At 45.1% G+C, this 17,777-nt stretch overlaps 2 protein-coding genes across 11 annotated transcripts in view; one reads left to right on the plus strand and one right to left on the minus strand.

The window, feature by feature from the left end:
* denr (density-regulated protein) overlaps positions 1-11,370 on the minus strand; it is a 107,384-nt gene extending 96,014 nt beyond the window's left edge. The window contains exons 1-3 of one of the 4 annotated variants that reach the window (XM_072495715.1): positions 11,257-11,370; positions 4,851-4,956; positions 3,149-3,168 (exon numbers count right to left, since the gene is read on the minus strand). In XM_072495715.1, coding sequence (XP_072351816.1) covers positions 3,149-3,168; positions 4,851-4,947 — 117 coding nt within the window. In that variant the 5' untranslated portion in view covers positions 4,948-4,956; positions 11,257-11,370. Of the gene's footprint in view, positions 1-3,148; positions 3,169-4,850; positions 4,957-10,979; positions 11,004-11,066; positions 11,232-11,256 lie in introns of those variants that run through there. The other 3 variants (XM_072495697.1, XM_072495705.1, XM_072495724.1) reach the window with 3 other exon arrangements.
* The window catches only part of ccdc62 (coiled-coil domain containing 62), a 102,195-nt gene continuing 95,645 nt past the window's right edge, over positions 11,228-17,777 (plus strand). For 3 of the 7 annotated variants that reach the window (XM_072495618.1, XM_072495626.1, XM_072495609.1), the window contains exon 1: positions 16,167-16,246. In XM_072495618.1, the coding sequence (XP_072351719.1) occupies positions 16,244-16,246 (3 nt within the window). In that variant the 5' untranslated portion in view covers positions 16,167-16,243. Of the gene's footprint in view, positions 11,308-11,409; positions 11,569-16,166; positions 16,247-17,777 lie in introns of those variants that run through there. The other 4 variants (XM_072495636.1, XM_072495655.1, XM_072495646.1 and 1 more) reach the window with 3 other exon arrangements.

Consider the following 17,777-nt stretch of genomic DNA (forward strand, 5'->3'; position numbering starts at 1 on the left):
CATGATCAAACTATGCGAGTCCAGGTCCGGATTTTTCCCCAACACCCGCCTCATAAACTCCGTGTCGTCTCAGTTCGGTGCGTAAGTATTCACTAATACCACTGGCATTCCCTCCGGCTTCCCACTCACCATGACATAACTACCCCCCCCGATTCCGCCACTATATTCCCTACCTCAAATGACACCTACTTATTGATCAAGATCGCACCCCCCTAGTTTTAGAGTCTAGTCCTGAATGAAATACCTGCCCAAGCTACCCCTTCATCAGCCTAGTCTGATCTACTACCCTCAGGTGGGTCTCCTGTGGCATTGCCACGTCCGCCTTCAAACTTTTCAAATGCATGAACACGGGAGCCCTCTTGACCAGCCCATTCAGCCCTCTCATGATCCATGCGATCAGCCTGGTCACCCCCCCCCCCGGATGTCCACCGTCATCGACCTCCAATTTGTCTCCAAGCGCCAGTCCCTCCTCCGTCAGAACCATTCGCCCCTTCCCTCCCACTCCCCCCCCCCCCCATAACAAAATAACAATCCCAACCCCCCACAACAACCCTATCACCTGCTCGCCCCCCACTGTGCTTCCGTGAGCTAGCCCGCCTAGCTAGCCTGGTGGTCCCCGCCCATGGCGCTAAGCAACCTACGCCCCACTGATCTCCCTCCCCTCCGTTTGAACATACATATGCAAAACATAACAATCCCCAACAAACACAAAGAAAATTCCACCAACCATCCCCCATTTAGAATAAAGTTCGCCCGTATACAAAACTGAGCAACGGCCCAAATATTGGTACAAAAACAACACACACACAACCCAAAAATTTAGCAGCATAGGTACAGAATTACTCGCCCCCAAGTTCAATGTCCCCCATCACCTGCCGGTCCCCTGTCCTTAACAAAGTTCATCACCTCATCCAGCGATCCAAAATAAAGTTCTTGACCCTCGTAAGTGACCCACAAATGGGATGGGTACAACATGCTGAACTTCATCCCCTTTTTGAAGAGGGCCGATTTAACTTTATTGAAGCTTGCCCTTCTTTTGGCCAGTTCTGCACCCAAGTCCTGGTAAATGTGCAGCTCGTTATCTTCCCATTTGCAGCTCCTCATCTGCCTGGCCCACCTCAAGGACTATTCCTTGTCCAGTAACCAGTGCATTCCCACCACCATCGCTCTCGGCGGCTCATTCATCCGCGGCTTCCACATACGCGCTCTGTGCGCCCTGTCCACCTCCAAGGGCCGAGCAAATGCACCTTTCCCCAGCAGCTTCTCGAACATACACACCACATATGCCCCTGCGTCCGATCCCTCGGTGCCCTCCGGGAGGCCAACAATCCTCAGGTTCTGCCTGCGCGACCTGTTATCCAGATCCTCCACCTTCTCTTGCAGCCTTTTCTGGTCGTCCCTCATCAGCCCCATCTCCACCACCATCGCAGTTATCTGGTCCTTATGCTCAGGCACCGCCTCTTCCATCTTCTGTATCACCTGGCCCTGGGCTTCCAATCTTTGCTCCACCCGGTCAATCCCCATCTTAATCGGGTTCAGGTACTCTTGTCTTTGCTTAGCAAAGCTCCCCTGAAGGAATTCCACCAGCTGCTCCGTTGACCACTGGGCCAGCAATCCCAGTCCTTGAGCCTCCACCATGTTTTTCTGTGCTGCAGACTCCACTCCGTTCTTTGACCAACGATCTCTCCTTTTCATACCACTTCTGGTCCTCAAATCCATACACTGGTGGGGAATTCTTCTCCTCTACCTCACCGATCTCCTATTTTGCCAATCAAACCCCCATAAGTCAGGGAAAAAGGTCTCAAAGGTCCACCACAAGTGGGAGCAACCAAATAAGCGACCATTCATTCCATGGTCTGCACCGGAAGTGCTTCATAAATGATTTTAACTGTTGTAAGAACAGTGAAAGGCCAGTAAGCCCTACAGACCTAGCTCTTGTAAGAGATCAAGCCCAGCTGCTCCTCTTCACACCACGTTCACCAATTCCTTCTGTCCAGAAAAATATCTAGTTGCCTCTTTAATCGATTTGTTTCTACATGTGACAATGGCCTTCCCGGGTAATTTACGGCACAAACCTATCCCCACACCCTCAGGGATGCCACTACTACCGGGCGGCACAAACCAATCGGCTTTTTAGTCAAAAGGTTCTTACTTCTGATGTCCTCTAGATATTTTTTAAACTTGTATTCCTCGAAATCACCAAGATACTCACAGGTTGGAGTGTTTGGAAATACTGGGATTCAACACTAGTACCGTTAAAACAAATAAAGTAAATGAATGAATAACCCATCGCTCTGCAACCTGTTCTTTTAGGGTACTCATCATATGTTTTACTATGTAGCTTGAATAACCTGATCACATGTAGAATTTGTAAAGCCAGGGGCGCCTACAGCATGTTAATGAGAAAGCACAAGTAATTTGTTAATGTTACAGGTATTGGTGCTTCACTGAAGTAAAATCTTGGCAAATAAAAAATAGAAATATTTGAAATGCAGGATATGTCCTTCTTCTGCTGGGACTCAATGCTTCAAGTTCCCTACACACAGCATGATGCTGTTAAATATATTTAATATCTGACTCATACAAGTGCAACATCAATAAGTATTTTTATCTCCTGGTCTTGAAGACTAGTCTTGAAATGTCCCAGCCTGCATGCTTCCCGAGTACATTGTGGTACCCAGCTGGCATCAAATCTTCTTGGCAAGTTTACCTTCGGACCCATGTTCAAGATTTAGAGTTATTAGCGCCCAAATTATTCACTGATGAGTCTTATAACTGGCACTAGTTGAATGATTTCCGAATGAACACAAGACTGAAAAACAAATAATTTCTATAAAGAAGTTAATTACATTAAATATCCCAAAGGTAATGTTTGCTTTAAATTGAAATTCGTTAAGGTGGGCGTGAAGTACTTCTTCTTACATTTCCCTTCCTCACTCCTACCATCTCCCTGCCCCCAAGTGCTACAGCTGTACAGTACATGAATTGTGGAGTCCCATGTACAGGCACCACTTAAATTGCTCAAACATGTCTCTGTAGAAGGTAAGTAAAATAGAAGCGAGATGGGTTAAATTAAAAAGGGAAAAACTAAAAGGGAAGAAAGTAAGCAGAAGGTATCAATATATTTGATGGAATTAATTTCACTCACCTCTGTTGGCAATGAACAGACTAGAAAAGGGGAAAAAATATTATTGTAACTATTCAGAACAAATCGACAAAAATAAGCAAATTTTTCAGTCAAATCCTTCATTTCATAATATTTCAGAAAAGTTAAATATAAAGAGGTAAAAGTCCTTGTGTTTGATTAAATTGATGAACTAAATAACTTATTTAAAAAGATTAAAGAGCAGCATATAATAAATAAAACTATATAATGCTATACTGAAGCACCATCAGCATTTAAAAGGAAAAGGCCCTCAACTCATAGAATCCCTACAGTGCAGGAATCCATCCGACTGTCACGTCTCCAAGAGAACTCGATTCAGTCCCACTCCCCTGCCCTATCCCCGTAACCTCACACATTGATCCATCTAACCTGCACATCTTTGGACTGTGTGTGTGTGTGTGGGGGGGGGGGGGGGGGGGGGGGGAAGAGAAACCGGAGCACCCGGTGGAAACCCACGTAGGCACGGGAAGAATGTGCAAAATCCACACAGTCAACCAAGGCTGGAATTGAACCCGGGTCCCTGGTGCTGTGAGGCAGCAGTGATAATCAATGTGTCATCGTGCCGCCCTCAAGGTTTAATTCAGAGTTGGAACATGCAAACTAGTATGCCAATTTCCTGGATATTTACATTTTCATAAAATGATAGCTTTTAAATTTATTTTCAATACTGGTGCAAAGCGAAGCTGTGAAGAGTTTGTGTCTAACAATGAGAACAATAGTTCTGTGATCCCAATGGATATTTTTTTAACTCTTGATTATAAACGTGCAGATAATCAAACTCATATTGTTAACAAACTAATGTAACTTCACTGATCAACTGTGTACATTTTGTTGACTCAAGTTGTTGCTGGCATTAATTATTTTTTTTAAACATCACATAAAAAACGTTAACTCCTTACTTACAGCATCATCATATTCAATTCAACTGCTGGTATTTGATTCGCCGTTAAACCGTTGCATATAAATTGTTACTTCTGTAACTTAGCTTTAGGTTTTGGTCAAGATATTCAATATATTTTCTATTTTGCTTCTCTTCCCAGATCTATGATCTTCCTCCAGCCAAAATGGCGAAATAGTATGAGCTATATACTCCATCATGAATCCTGCTGTGAGCAACTCAAGTGATGCAAACTACACAATGAGATGAAAATTGGAACTAGGTCACATTTTCATCTTCTGCCTTCTGAAATGCACTTGCACATTTATCCAACATGCTGACTAAATTCAGTGACAAAAACACTTCCACAACAAACTGAAATCATCCAACCACCTGCCATGTCGGACTGGCTTTTTGAAAGGGAACAAAGTTCAGTGATTGAATAGTTCATATCGTCATCCATCTACACAACCAAACCAAATACTTCTTTCTATCTAGGAGGTGGATGTCTGGGATATTTCTTTTGGCATGTGGAATAAGAGGTAAATTTAAGGCACAAGCCTGCGATCTTGAAGGTTGCTGACAGGCTATTGAACCATGTAGGACACCAGTTCCCATCAGATATATAGAATAATGAGAGTAACATATTAACAGAAGTGTAATTATTTAAAGAAGACTGCGATAATATTTAGGGAACCTAGAATAGCTTATCCTGTGGTAACCTGCTACATCAAAATAATAAGGTTTCTCTAACTATATTTGTTCTATACAGCATGCAGAATTTGTTTTTTGTTCCAGCAAACTTACTTCCACAGTAAAGTACTTTTAAAGGACATTGTGTCTTATTGCTGGTTGGTTTTGCTTCTCCTTTGATTTCTGAGTCTGTATTTTCAGTAGTAGCCATCTCGTAAACCTAAACACCAGGTGCAAGCAAATAACACGATTAACAATGTTCCTTGATTTTAATCAAATATATTTTGAAGGGCAAGATTCATTAAGAGAAGATCCCCAAAAATATAGTGTGTGAATTGTTCCAGAATCTCATGTGCCAGTTCTAATAATTAAACATTGACCCCGCAAAAGGCTGTGGACGCTGGGTCAATTGAAATTTTCAAGCAGATCGATAAGGAACCAAGGACACAGAGAAAAGGTGGAGTTGAGGTACAGATAAACTGTAATCTGACTTGACTGGCGGGATAGGCTCAAGGGGCTGAATGGCCTATTCAAAATCCCAGGACTGGAAACCTGATGGGAGGTACATAAAATGTGGGCATCAAATATTGTTGCCTTTGAGATAGATCTCTGGAATTTTCCAGTTTTCTGTGTCATTTGCAGTATTCCTTAAATGCTACAGGATCCAAAAACAAGAGGGCAATGCAAAGTGTGACAAGAGAAGAGGACACTGAAGCTAAAGATGAAGAATTTAGGTTTCAGACACACAACAAATTAATACAAAACCAAAATACTGCAGATGTCTGGAATCTGAAACTGAAAGAAAAAATGCAGCAAACACTCAGGTCAGGCAGCATCTATGGAGGGTTAACATTTCAGCACAATGACAAAAGGTCATTAACTTGAACCATTAACTCTGTTTCGCTCTCCAAGGATGCTGACCTGCCTGACCTGCTGAGAATGTCCAGCATGTTCGGTTTTTATTTTACAATACATTACATTTAAAACTGAAAAGGTATCCAAGTCAAGGAAAACGTAGGACACGGGCACACAATGACTGGAATCGAACTAGCACAAAGAGACATGGTTAAGAACTTGGGAATGCAGTTACAATAGACATGTTACTTACAATTCCCATACGATGTGGGATCTTTCAAGTTCACCTGAACAGTTTACCTTAAGTTGTCCTTAACATCTGTAATGTATGGTAGTTACTGTACTTAAGCAGCAACCTATATTCTGTTCACAAATCCACTCTAGGAATTTAATCTACAACCTTTAACCTCACAGTGAGTGAGATGATTGAAATAGTTGGCATCATAAGTGTGTACAGATAGGCAAGGAACAGAGAGCGAGTGCAGTGAACACGTGGCTACAGGGCTGGTGCGGGAGGGAAGGCTTCAGATGTGTGGATCATTGGGATACCTTCTGGGGAAGGTGGGGCCTGTACATGAAGGACGGATTGCACCTAAACTGGAGGGGCACCAATATCCTGGGTGGGAGGTTTGCTAGAGCTCATCGGGAGGGTTTAAACTAGTTTGGCAGGGGGATGGGAACCAGAGCTATGGATCAGAGGATAGTGTAGCTGTTGAACTGGCAGAAATAGTATGCAACGAGTCTGTGAGGAAGGATAGACAGTTGATAGGGCAACGTTGCACTCAAGTGGAATGGCTAAAAGTGTGTCTGTTTCAATGTCAGGAATAAGGGAGATGAGCATGGATCAGTACTTGGAATGACGATGTTGTGGCCATTACGGAGACATGGATTTCACAGGGGCAGGAATGGTTGTTAGATTTTCCGGGTTTTAGATGTTTTAAGAAGAATAGGGAGGGAGGTAAAAGAGGAGGGGGAGTCACACTGTTAATTAGGGAATACATCACAGCTGCAGAAAAGGAGGTAGTCGAGGAGGGTTTGTCTACTGAATCAGTATGGGTGGAAGTCAGAAACAAAAAAGGAGCAGTCACTTTATTGGGAGTTTTCTATAGGCCCCCAATAGCAGCAGAGAGATGGAGGGATAGATTGGGTGGCAGATCTTGGAAAGGTGCAGAAGTAACAGAGTTGTTGTCATGGGTGACTTCAACTTCCCATAAAGTGGGAACAGTTGTTCTTGGGGAAATGTACAACAGTAATGTGGGGGTTGTTTAAGGAGCACTTGCTGCAAGTTTTGGATAGTTTTGCCCCACTGAGACGAGGAAGGAATGGTAAGGTGAAGGAGCCTTGGATGACAAGAGAAGTGGAGCTTCTAGTCAAGAGGAAGAAGGAAGCTTACGTAAGGTTGAGGAAGCAAGGATCTGGTACGCCTCTTAGCCAGGAAGGAACCCCAAAAAGGACTTAGGTGAACGAGAAGAGGGCATGAAAAAAGCCCTGGTGGGAAGGATTAGGGAAAACCCCAAGGCATTCTACACTTGTGAGAAATAAGAGGATGATCAGAGTGAGAGTAGGGCTGATCAGGGATAGTGGAGGGAACTTGTGCCTAGAGTCTGAGGAGATAGGTGAGGCCCTAAATTAATAGTTTGCTTCAATATTCACCAGAGAGAGGGACCTTGTTGCTCATGAGAACTGAGTGAACCAGATTAATAGACTCTGAACAGGTTGATATTAAGAAGGAGGATGTGCTGGAAATTTTGAAAAGCATCAGGATAGATAAGTCCCTTGGGCCTGACGGGATATACCCAAGGTTACAATGGGAAGCGAGGGAGGAGATTGCTGCACCGTTGGCGATGATCTTTGCGTCCTTACTCTCCACTGGAATAGTACCGGATGATTGGAGAGAGGCGAATGTTGTTCCCCTGTTCAAGAAAGGGAATAGGGAAATCCCTGGGAATTACTGACCAGTCATATGTCTGTGGTGAGCAAAATATTGGAAAGGATTCTGAGATAGGATTTATGATTATTTAGAAAAACATAGTTTGATTAAAGATAGTCAGCATGGCTTTGTGAGGGGCAGGTCATGCCTCACAAGCCTCACTGACTTCTTTGAGGATGTGACGAGACACATTGATGAAAGTCGGGCAGTGGATGTGGTGTATATGGATTTCAGTAAGGCATTTGATAAGATTCCCCATGGTAGGCTTATTTAGAAAGTTAGGGGGCATGGGATACAGGGAAATTTGTCTGTCTGGATACAGAAATGGTCGGCCGAAAGAAGACAGCGAGTGGTAGTGGATGGAAAGTATTCCGCCTGGAGGTTGGTGACCAGTGGTGTCCCACAGGGATCTGTTCTGGGACCTCTGCCCTTTGTGGTTTTTATAAATAACTTGGATGAGGAAGTGGAAGGGTGGGTTCGTAAGTTTGCCGATGACACAAAGTTTGGTGGAGTTGTAGATAGTGTCTAGGGCTGTTGCAGGTTACAACAGGACATTGACAGGATGCAGAGCTGGGCTGAGAAGTGGCAGATGGAGTTCAACCTAGATAAATGTGAAATGATTCATTTTGGAAGGTTGAATTTGAATGCTGAATACAGGGTTAAAGGCAGGATTCTTGGAAGTGTGGAGGAACAGAGGGATCTTGAGGTCCACATACATAGATCCCTCAAAGTTGCCACCCAGGTTGATAGGGTTGTTCAGAAGGCGTATGGTGTGTTGGCTTTCATTAACAGGGGGATTGAGTTTAAGAGCCGCGAAGGTTTTGCTGCAGCTTTATAAAACCCTGGTTCGACCACACTTGGAATAGTGTGTCCAATTCTGGATGCCTCATTAGAGGACGGATGTGGATGCTTTGGAGAGGGTGCAGAGGAGATTTACCAGGATGCTGCCTAGACTGGAGGGCGTGTCTTATGAAGAAAGGTTGAGGGAGCTAGGGGTTTTTCACTGGAGCGAAGAAGGAAGAGAAGTGACTTGATAGAGGTGTACAAGGTGAGAGAGGCATGGATAGAGTGGATAGCCAGATACTTTTCCCCAGGGCGGAAATGGCTGTCACGAGGGAACATAATTTTAAGGTGATTGGAGGAAGGTATAGGGGAGATGTCAGAGGTAGGTTCTTTACACAGAGAGTGGTGGGTGCGAGGAATGCACTGCCAGCGGAGGTGGTGAAGTCAGAGTCATGAGGGACATTTAAGCAACTCTTGAACAGGCACATGGACAGCAGTAAATTGAAAGGATGTAGGTTAGGTTGATCTTAGATTAGGATAAACGGTCGGCACAACATCGTTGCCTCAGATTCTTAAAGTCACATGTTTAAGCCTCATTATGAAAACTTCAGATTTCAACACAAAATCTGGGCAAAGAATGCTGCATTGTCAGATGTTAAAGCAAGGTTCCATCAGTTTGTTCATGTAAAAGATTCCGTGGTAGTTCTTGAAGAAAAAAATCTAGGGAGTTCTCCCAGTGTCTCAAGGAAGATTTTTCGTTCTACACCAGCATAAAGAGATTATCTGGACAGTCATTATTTGTGGAAGTTCTGTGAAGTTGAGTAGTATTTGGTTGTTATATTTTCCTACATAAGTGACTAAACAAGATAATTAATTGGTTTTAAACCCCGTTCAGACAGCCTGAGGATGTGATATGGTGCGAAAAAAATGCAAACGCTTTATTTCCTACTTGTGCAGATTACGATGTCTTACAACCCAGGTTAAAGTACAACAGGTTTGTTTCGAATCACTAGCTTTCGGAGCTAGTGGAGCCTCCCGGTTGAGCCCGCACTCATGCGTGCGGAACTTGGCGGCCTTCAGGACATGTGACAACGCAGAATCACCGAGCAGAAACTGATAGCCAAGTTCCGCATGCATGAGTACGGCCTCAGCTGGGACTTTGGGTTCATGTCTCATTACATTCACCCCCCACCATCTGGCCTGAGCTTGCAAAATTTTACCAACTATCCTGGTTTGAGACAATTCACACCTCTTTAACCTATGATTATCCCTCTCTCCAGTCGCTCTGTCTGGACCGGTAAAGACTTAATTACCTGCAAATACTCGCATTCAAAGTATCGTCATGCATCATTGACTTTGTCTATATATGCGGTTGTGTAACCCACCTCTTCACTCACCTGATGAAGGAGCTATGCTCCGAAAGCTAGTGATTTGAAACAAACCTGTTGGACTTTAACCTGGTGTTGTAAGACTTCTTACTGTGCCCACCCCAGTCCAACGCCGGCATCTCCACATCCTGTGCAGATAGTCCACATTTCAAATATGAGCCCTCCGTTTCCCCAAGTAAAAAGGATATAACCTATCTGCATATAAACCCAGATTAAACTAATGATATTTTAAAAATAAAGTACAGCTTGCATACAAGTTAATATAGCACCCCTGGCCAGCTGTTTTGGTGTCGCAGATGTTTGTTAAGTTGCTGCCTGTAGATCACAGAGAACACATTATGTGATGAAGGCCATGAAACATAGGAGCATAATTAGGCCACTCGGCCCATTGAGTCTGCTTTGCAGTGGAATTCCCAAATTCCCTTGTGCAGTGTAATTCCCAACTGACCTGACATCTATGTGGTGGTGGTCCGACATGATTTCCACCCCTTACCACTAGCTCTTCACTGTCAGGAACCTCTAATACATGGCTCTGGCCTTCAGGTTGGGCCTGCAAGTCTGTGTAGATCTTGACCCAGCCTTTGGATTAGATTTATCAGCATTCCCCAGTTCCTAGCTCAGTCTTGCCAAGTTGACCAAGTCCCCAGTTTGACTTCTCCCAGTCTGAGTGCATCCACACTCGCAAATCTTCCAGCAGTCCTCACTATATTGTGATCAGAAGCAGGAATTCTGGCTGATTTCCATTCCTGCCAGAGATCTATCTGCTGATTCAACACATAGCAGGTGTCAAGCACCGGATTCCCAGGTCTGTACATCATAGCACAACATGGGTATTAGAAACAATCATTACGATTTCAAGTAAGAGTTATCAGGAGAAGCATCAGAACTCCAGTCATGATCTTCGACCTCTGCACTACCTTGTTCAACTGAGCAAAAGATGGCAAAAGCTTAGTTAGGGTGAAGTGTGCTGACATAATTACAAATCGGAATGCATCACACTTTATGGGTTAAAGTCTAATTTTACATATAGGAAAGGTTTATTTAACATTTGATTACTGCACACTCCAATCTGTCTACATATAATATATATAAATAAATAATATATAATATACATATATAGGTTGATCTGAACACAGATGGTATTATAGAGCCACTATACTGCCAAATGGAAGCAAGCAAAACCTAAAGTGAACAATGTCCAACAGCATATTAACAAATTACAGGTTTTTCAGGCGGAGAGAAGAACTAAAATGAAATCATTCCAGGAATTTATGGCCTTATTAGCACCTGGGAACAACCTTTATCCCCCAGAGTTTTTCAATTCACCCCGGACAGTCCTTCCCTTCTTCACAGGAAACTACACAAACTGCAAACCTTATCGACAGCCGCCAGTTTCCAGTGTAAGCATCTACCGCCGAGAATAAACCCGCTCCGAGAGAGAAGCCAATCCGCCTGAATGAAGCTCGCGACCCCAGCACGTCTCCGGGGGGTCCTCTATTCTAACTGTCGCTCGAACAATACCGAATGGACAGCCCACCGTGGCGCCGTCCAATTTCGAGCTCACCCTACATCAAACCCTGCTTTATCCGCGAGGCCGCCTTCGTTCTCCCCTCGGGTAAGGTTTCAGGATAAATGGAGAATGGTCGACAGCGCCTTTCGTCGGCGTTCCCGTTGCACGCGCGACTTTTGTGCAGGCACTGATGGCGGCGGGTCCTTCCTTGGTTGCGTCGCTTTCACCATGGCGGCTGGAGAGAGAACGAGAGGCTGAACCGGGGCCGGAGACGGCGGCCAACGGACCGGAGGCCGATGAAGCCGGGCCAGCGATACAGGGTGTGGGATCCTACTGGTTTATCAAAGATGCCGAACTCACCAAACTGTATGTTGGATTATACATTTTGATAACTATATTGTGTTGTTAGTGGGATCCTTTAAATATCCCACTATAGTCTGACACAGCAATAATGTAAAGGGCAGAGACGGGAAAGAGGTTTTGGCTGTTCAGAATTATTTTCTCCATCAGTCTACTTGTGTCCTATTGAAGAAAGGGGCAGTAGCGGGATTTGGTTCTGAAGAATGAGGTGGATCAAGTGCAGGTTGGGAAACACAGTGGTCGTAGTATCATACATTTTAGGGTAGCAATGGAAAAGGACAAGGAGCAATCGAGAGTAAAAATACTTAATTGGAGGTAGACCAATTTCATTGATTTAGGTGAACTGGAATTAAAGGTTAGTAGGCAAAACTGCAGCAGGACAGAGCCTGTCTTTAAAGATATGAGAATTTGGTTATAGGAAGTACAGTACATTCCCTGGAGGGGGAAGGTAGGACACAACAAAGCCAGAGGTCCCTGGATGGTGGGAGAACGTTAAGATGAAACAGAGAAAGGGGACATGTAACTCTCCAGTTACCTGTGCATCATCTGCAAGGCACAAGGAGTGAGAACTATGGGGCTGGGCTCCTTCATCTGGATGAGAGGAAGAGCTCACTCCCCCAAACAAAGCAGGTATTGCTTGAAGTTGTGGAGGCTGTGAACACCTGATGTGGAGAGCCTAGTATCTGGATGCAGTATTCCGAAAGGTTTAATGGCCTCATTACTGAAGTTTAGTGGCCATTATTGAAACATGGTTAAAGGATGGTCACGACTGGGAGTTAAATATCCACGGGTATCAAACTATTTGGAAGGACAAAGTGGATAGTAAGGGTTGTGGTGTAGCTCTGTTATTTAAGGATGACATCTGGACAATAATGAGGGATGACATCGGCGTTATGGAGGATAAGGTTGAATCCATTTGGGTGGAAATCAGGAATAGTAAGGTGAAAAAGTCACTGATAGGAGTAGTCTATAGGCCACCAAATAATAACTTTACGGTGGGGCGGGCAATAAACAAAGAAATAACTTGTGCATGTAGAAGTGGTACAGCAGTTATCAGGGGGGATTTTAACCTATATGCCGATTAATGAGGATTAATGATCTCCCTCACCAAGTGCAATGTGTCCAAATTTGCAGACGATGCTAAAATGAGCGGTAAAGCAAAAAGTGCAGAGGATACTGGAAGTCTGCAGAGGGATTTGGATAGTTTAACTGAATGGGCTAGGGTCTGGCAGATAGAATACAATGTTGACAAATGTGAGGTTAATTATTTTGATACGAATAACAGCAAAAGAGATTATTATTTAAATGCTAAAATATTAAAACATGCTGCTGTGCAGAGGGACCTGGGTGTCCTCGTGCATGAGACGCCAAAAGTTGGTTTACAGGTGCAACAGGTGATTAAGAAGGCGAATGGTGTTTTGTCCTTCATTGCTAGAGGGATGGAGTTTAAGACTAGGGAGGTTCTGCTGCAACTGTATAAGGTGTTTGTGAGGCCACACCTGGAGTATTGTGTTCAGTTTTGGTCTCCTTACATGAGAAAAGACATACTGGCGTTGGAGGAGATTCACTAGGTTAATCCCAGAGTTGAGGGGGTTGGATTACGAGGAACGGTTGAGTAGACTGGGACTGTACTCGTTGGAATTTAGAAGGATGTGGGGGGATCTTATAGAAACATAAAATTATGAAAGGAATAGATAGGATGGATGCGGGGAGGTTGTTTCCACTGGCGGGTGAAAGCAGAAATAGCATCAAAATAAAGGGAAGTAGATTTAGGACTGAATTTAGGAGGAACTTCTTCACCCAAAGGGTTGTGAATCTATGGAATTCCTTTCCCAGTGAAGCAGTTGAGGCTCCTTCATTAAATGTTTTCAAAATAAAGATAGTTTTTTGAAGAATAAAGGGGTATGGGTGTTCGGGCAGGAAAGTGGCGCTGAGTCCACAATAGATCAGCCATGATCTCATTGAATGGCGGAGCAGGCTCGAAGGGCCAGGTGGCCTACTCCTGCTCCTAGTTCTTATATTCTCATTACGTAAGGAAAAGTAAGTGGCATACCACTTACAAGTGAAAGCCACCACTCTTGACTTCCGAAGCATTTCTCTGACAAAGCATTTGTTCGACCAACACACCTTGAAATTACCATAGATTTCTTTTTCTCCACGCACCTCCTTAGATCTACATCTGAATGGAACACACTCTCCCTTACCCTCTCCCTCATTGTGTTGCCACCTCACAGCAATATCCCATAGTCATTCTCCACAACTGTTCTCATTCCTCCTGCAATACGCATTCCACTTCTCACGCCCATAATGATCAGGGCTCCCAAAGGAGGATTGGTTAAGCACCTGAAGCGAAAAGATTGAGGGCTACAGGGAAAAGAGCAGGGAGTGGGATTAGTTGAGTTGCCCTTGTAGAGAGCCAGCACCACTCGATGGACTGAATGGCCTCCTTCTCTGCTAGAACCATTGTATGATTCTGGAATGGCTTCTTCAGCGAACTCTGCTTTGCTGTATTTAAAGGCAAGAGAGGGATCACAACAGCACACTCTCTTGGATGGTTGAAGGCCATTTGGCTCATCTTAATTTGCCAATTCAAGATATCCCTGCACTTTCCCATTGCTATACATTCTCGTTTCTTAAACAGTCCAGGGTTCTCACGTCCAACACCCAGCCTGCAAAGTCCATTCCAAATATTGACCATTCTCTACATGAAGAAGCTGGGGCGGGATTCTCCGACCCCCCCAACGGGTCGGAGAATTGCCGGGGGGCGGCGTGAATCCTGCCCCCGCTGGCTGCCGAATTCTCCGGCGCCGGAGATTTGGCGGGAGCAGGAATCACGCCGCGCCGGTCGGCGGGCTCCCCCCCCCCCCCGGCGATTCTCTGGCCCGCGATGGGCCCAAGTCCCGTCCGTTCTATGCAGGTCCCGCCGGCGTAAATTGGAGTTGGTCCCTTACCGGTGGGATCTGCCGGTGCGGGCGGGCTCCGGGGTCCTCGGGGGGGGGGGGGGGGGGGATCTGGCCCCGGGGGGGTGCCCCATGGTGGCCGCCCCATGGTGGCCTGGCCCGCAATCGGGGCCCACCGATCCGCGGGCCGGCCTGTGCCATGGGGGCACTCTATTCCTACGCGCCGGCCATGTAAGCCTCCGCGATGGCCGGCGCGAAGGTGAACCCCCCCCTGCGCATGCGCGGGGATGACGTCAGCAGCTGCTGACGCTGCCGCGCATGCACGGACCTGCGCCGGCCGGCGGAGTCCTTTTGGCCCCGGCTGGCACGGCGCCAAAGGCCTTCCACGCCGGCCGGCAGGGTGCAAACCACTTCGGCGCCAGCCTAGCACCTCAAGGTGCGCGGAGGATTCCGCACCTTTGGGGCGGCCCGACACCGGAATGGTTCCCGCCACTCCACTGCGCCGTTTCTGCCCGCCCCGCCGATTCCCGGTGAATCTCGCCCCTGATATCAGTCCGATTGCTGCCATTCAATTATTTTGAACCTGTGTCCCATTGTTCTCTTGTTTGGAATAGTATTGAGGATCAATCTTTTCCATTTAATTTCCTAGTTATGTACTGGGATCAGCTGGTGGACTCTTCGTCTCTTGGCCTTTTGTAACTCCTGCCATTAGAAATCAGTATTTACTTTCCAATATGAATTATACTTTTCAATTCTGACTAAATATTTCAATGTTCTGTTCGTTAAATTAATCCTCTGACCTCTGACTTTTTGTGCTGTTCAAATGAATATCCTGTTGCATGATATGAAGTCAGTGGCCATTATTTTGCTCCTGTATCTTCTGTTTGCTCAGCCAAAGCTTTAAATTCCACATTTTGCTGGAAATTATAATCTTTATTATCACCAGTAGATTTACATTAACACTGCAATGAAGTTACTGTGAAAAGCCCCAAGTCGCCACATTCCGCCTCCTGTTCGGGTACACAGAGGGAGTATTCAGAATGTCCAAATTACCTCATCGCACGTCTTTTGGGACTTGTGGGAGGAAACCGGAGCACCTGGAAGAAACCCACGCAGACACAGTGAGAATGTGCAGACTCTGCACAGACAGTGATCCAAACCGGGAATCGAACCTGGGACCCTGACACTGTGAAGTTACAGTGCTAACCACTGAGCTACTGTGCCGCCCAACCAGGATTAGAATAAATTCAATTATTTATAAATTCTTTATTACACAGGACGATATTTACCAACAAGGGATCTAATTTGGGGGCTGCAGTCTGGTAGGGACACATTGAGAACTAATGTCGGGCAGATACACTGATCCCTGAGTTTGATATTTAATGTTTGAGAGAATGCTATGTAACTATTATGATGAGTAGTACTGCTTCAGTTTTACCAGTGGTTATTTAATTTATCTTGTTGCGATGGTGGTATCGATGGTTGGTATTGGTAGTTAATTCTGTCAGAAAAGTTAGTGACAATTTGTTGCTGTTTAATGGCAGCCTGAACCCAACATGAGAGCTGTGAGCTGATTGGCTGGCATGTACTACTGTGGCATCATAACTGAAGTCATAACACATCACTTTATCATTATTTGTAAAATGTCCCTATATTATCCAGCCTAAATAAGCTCCTCACTGCTGTTCAAACTATATTGCATGCTTACAGGAAATTTATTGGATAAGACTGCCCAGTTTTTAACTTTTGGGAATTTACTTCTAAATTCCAACTTGTGTACGATGGTAAGTAAGTGTGCATTAATTACCTTTTTTGTTTACGGACAATATACTTCTGCACACTGAAACTCGTCATCATCAAGACCCATTTGCTCTGTTAACTGCTTTGTCAAATGTAACTTCCTGTACCCACCCCCAGCTTCAGATTTTGAGGTTACTCCAATGATGCACTGGAGAATCCCTCTCGGAGGTTCGCAGGTAAGGGTTTAAGTAACAATTGTCCAGAAGAGCAAATATCTCCTGGACAATTGCATTGCGCTGGGAACCATCTGACAAAGACATTTAAATTGCGAACTTCAGATGGTTCTGCAGTGCTAGATGAGTAGTTATTCTGAAAGAGTTAGGAGAAATAAAACAACTTTTAACTTCAGCGTAGTTATTTTAAAGATTGGAAAGAGCACCCTATCCAAGGTCAACACCTCCACCCTATCCCCATAACCCAGTAACCCCACCCAACACTAAGGGCAATTTGGGACACTAAGGGCAATTTATCATGGCCAATCCACCTAAACCTGCACATCTTTGGACTGTGGGAGGAAACCGGAGCACCGGAGGAAACCCACGCACACACTGGGAGGATGTGCAGACTCCGCACAGACAGTGACCCAAGCCGGAATCGAACCTGGGACCCTGGAGCTGTGAAGCAATTGTGCTATCCACAATGCTACCGTGCTGCCCCAACAATGCTACCGTGCTGCCAAGTGTGAAGTTAATAGAAAAAAAAGAAAGGCAGAATATTTCCCAAATTGTGAAGTTGGGAACGGTGGGTGTCCAAAGGGACTTACTTGCATGTTCTCGTTTACGAGTCGCTAAAAGTTAGCATGTAGGTGTAGCAAGCAATTAGAAAGGCAAATTGTATGTTGGCCTTCATTGCAAGAGGCTTTGAGTTGACGAGTAAGGATGTCTTGCTGCAGTTGTATGGAATCTTGGGACCGCACCTGGAGTACTGTGTACAGTTTTGGCCCTCTTATCTAAGGAGGGATACACATGCAATAGAGGTTGTGCAATGGGGGAAATTAATCTCTGGGAAGGAGCAGCGGTGTGGTGCAGTGGTTAGCACTGATGCCTCGGTGCAAGGAGCCGGGTTCAATCCCGGTCCCGGGTCGCTGTCAGCGTGAAGTTTGCACATCCTCCCCCTGTCTGTGTGGGTCTCACTCCACAACCCAAACCAATGTGCAGGGTAGGTGAATTGACCACGCTAAATTGCCCCTTAATTGGAAAACAAATTGGGTACTCTAAATACATTTTTAAAAAAAGATTAATCCCTGGGGATAGTAGGGTTTTTTTTCAGAGGAGAAATCAAGGGCATTGAGTCTGTGTTCCCTGAGTTTCGAAAAATGAAGGGTGCCCTCGTTGAAACTTACAAAATTCCTACAGAGTGTGACAGGATGGGTGTAGATGAGATATTTCCCCTGGGTGGAGAGTCTAAAACTACATTGTCTCAGGGGAAGGGGTTGACCTTTCAAGATGGAGATAACAGCCTAGACGAGTTGCTAGAGAAGTTCCAGCTCCCGAGAGGGAATGTGTTCCGGTACTT

Source organism: Scyliorhinus torazame, chromosome 1 (assembly GCF_047496885.1).
Source record: "Scyliorhinus torazame isolate Kashiwa2021f chromosome 1, sScyTor2.1, whole genome shotgun sequence".
Taxonomy (NCBI): domain Eukaryota; kingdom Metazoa; phylum Chordata; class Chondrichthyes; order Carcharhiniformes; family Scyliorhinidae; genus Scyliorhinus; species Scyliorhinus torazame.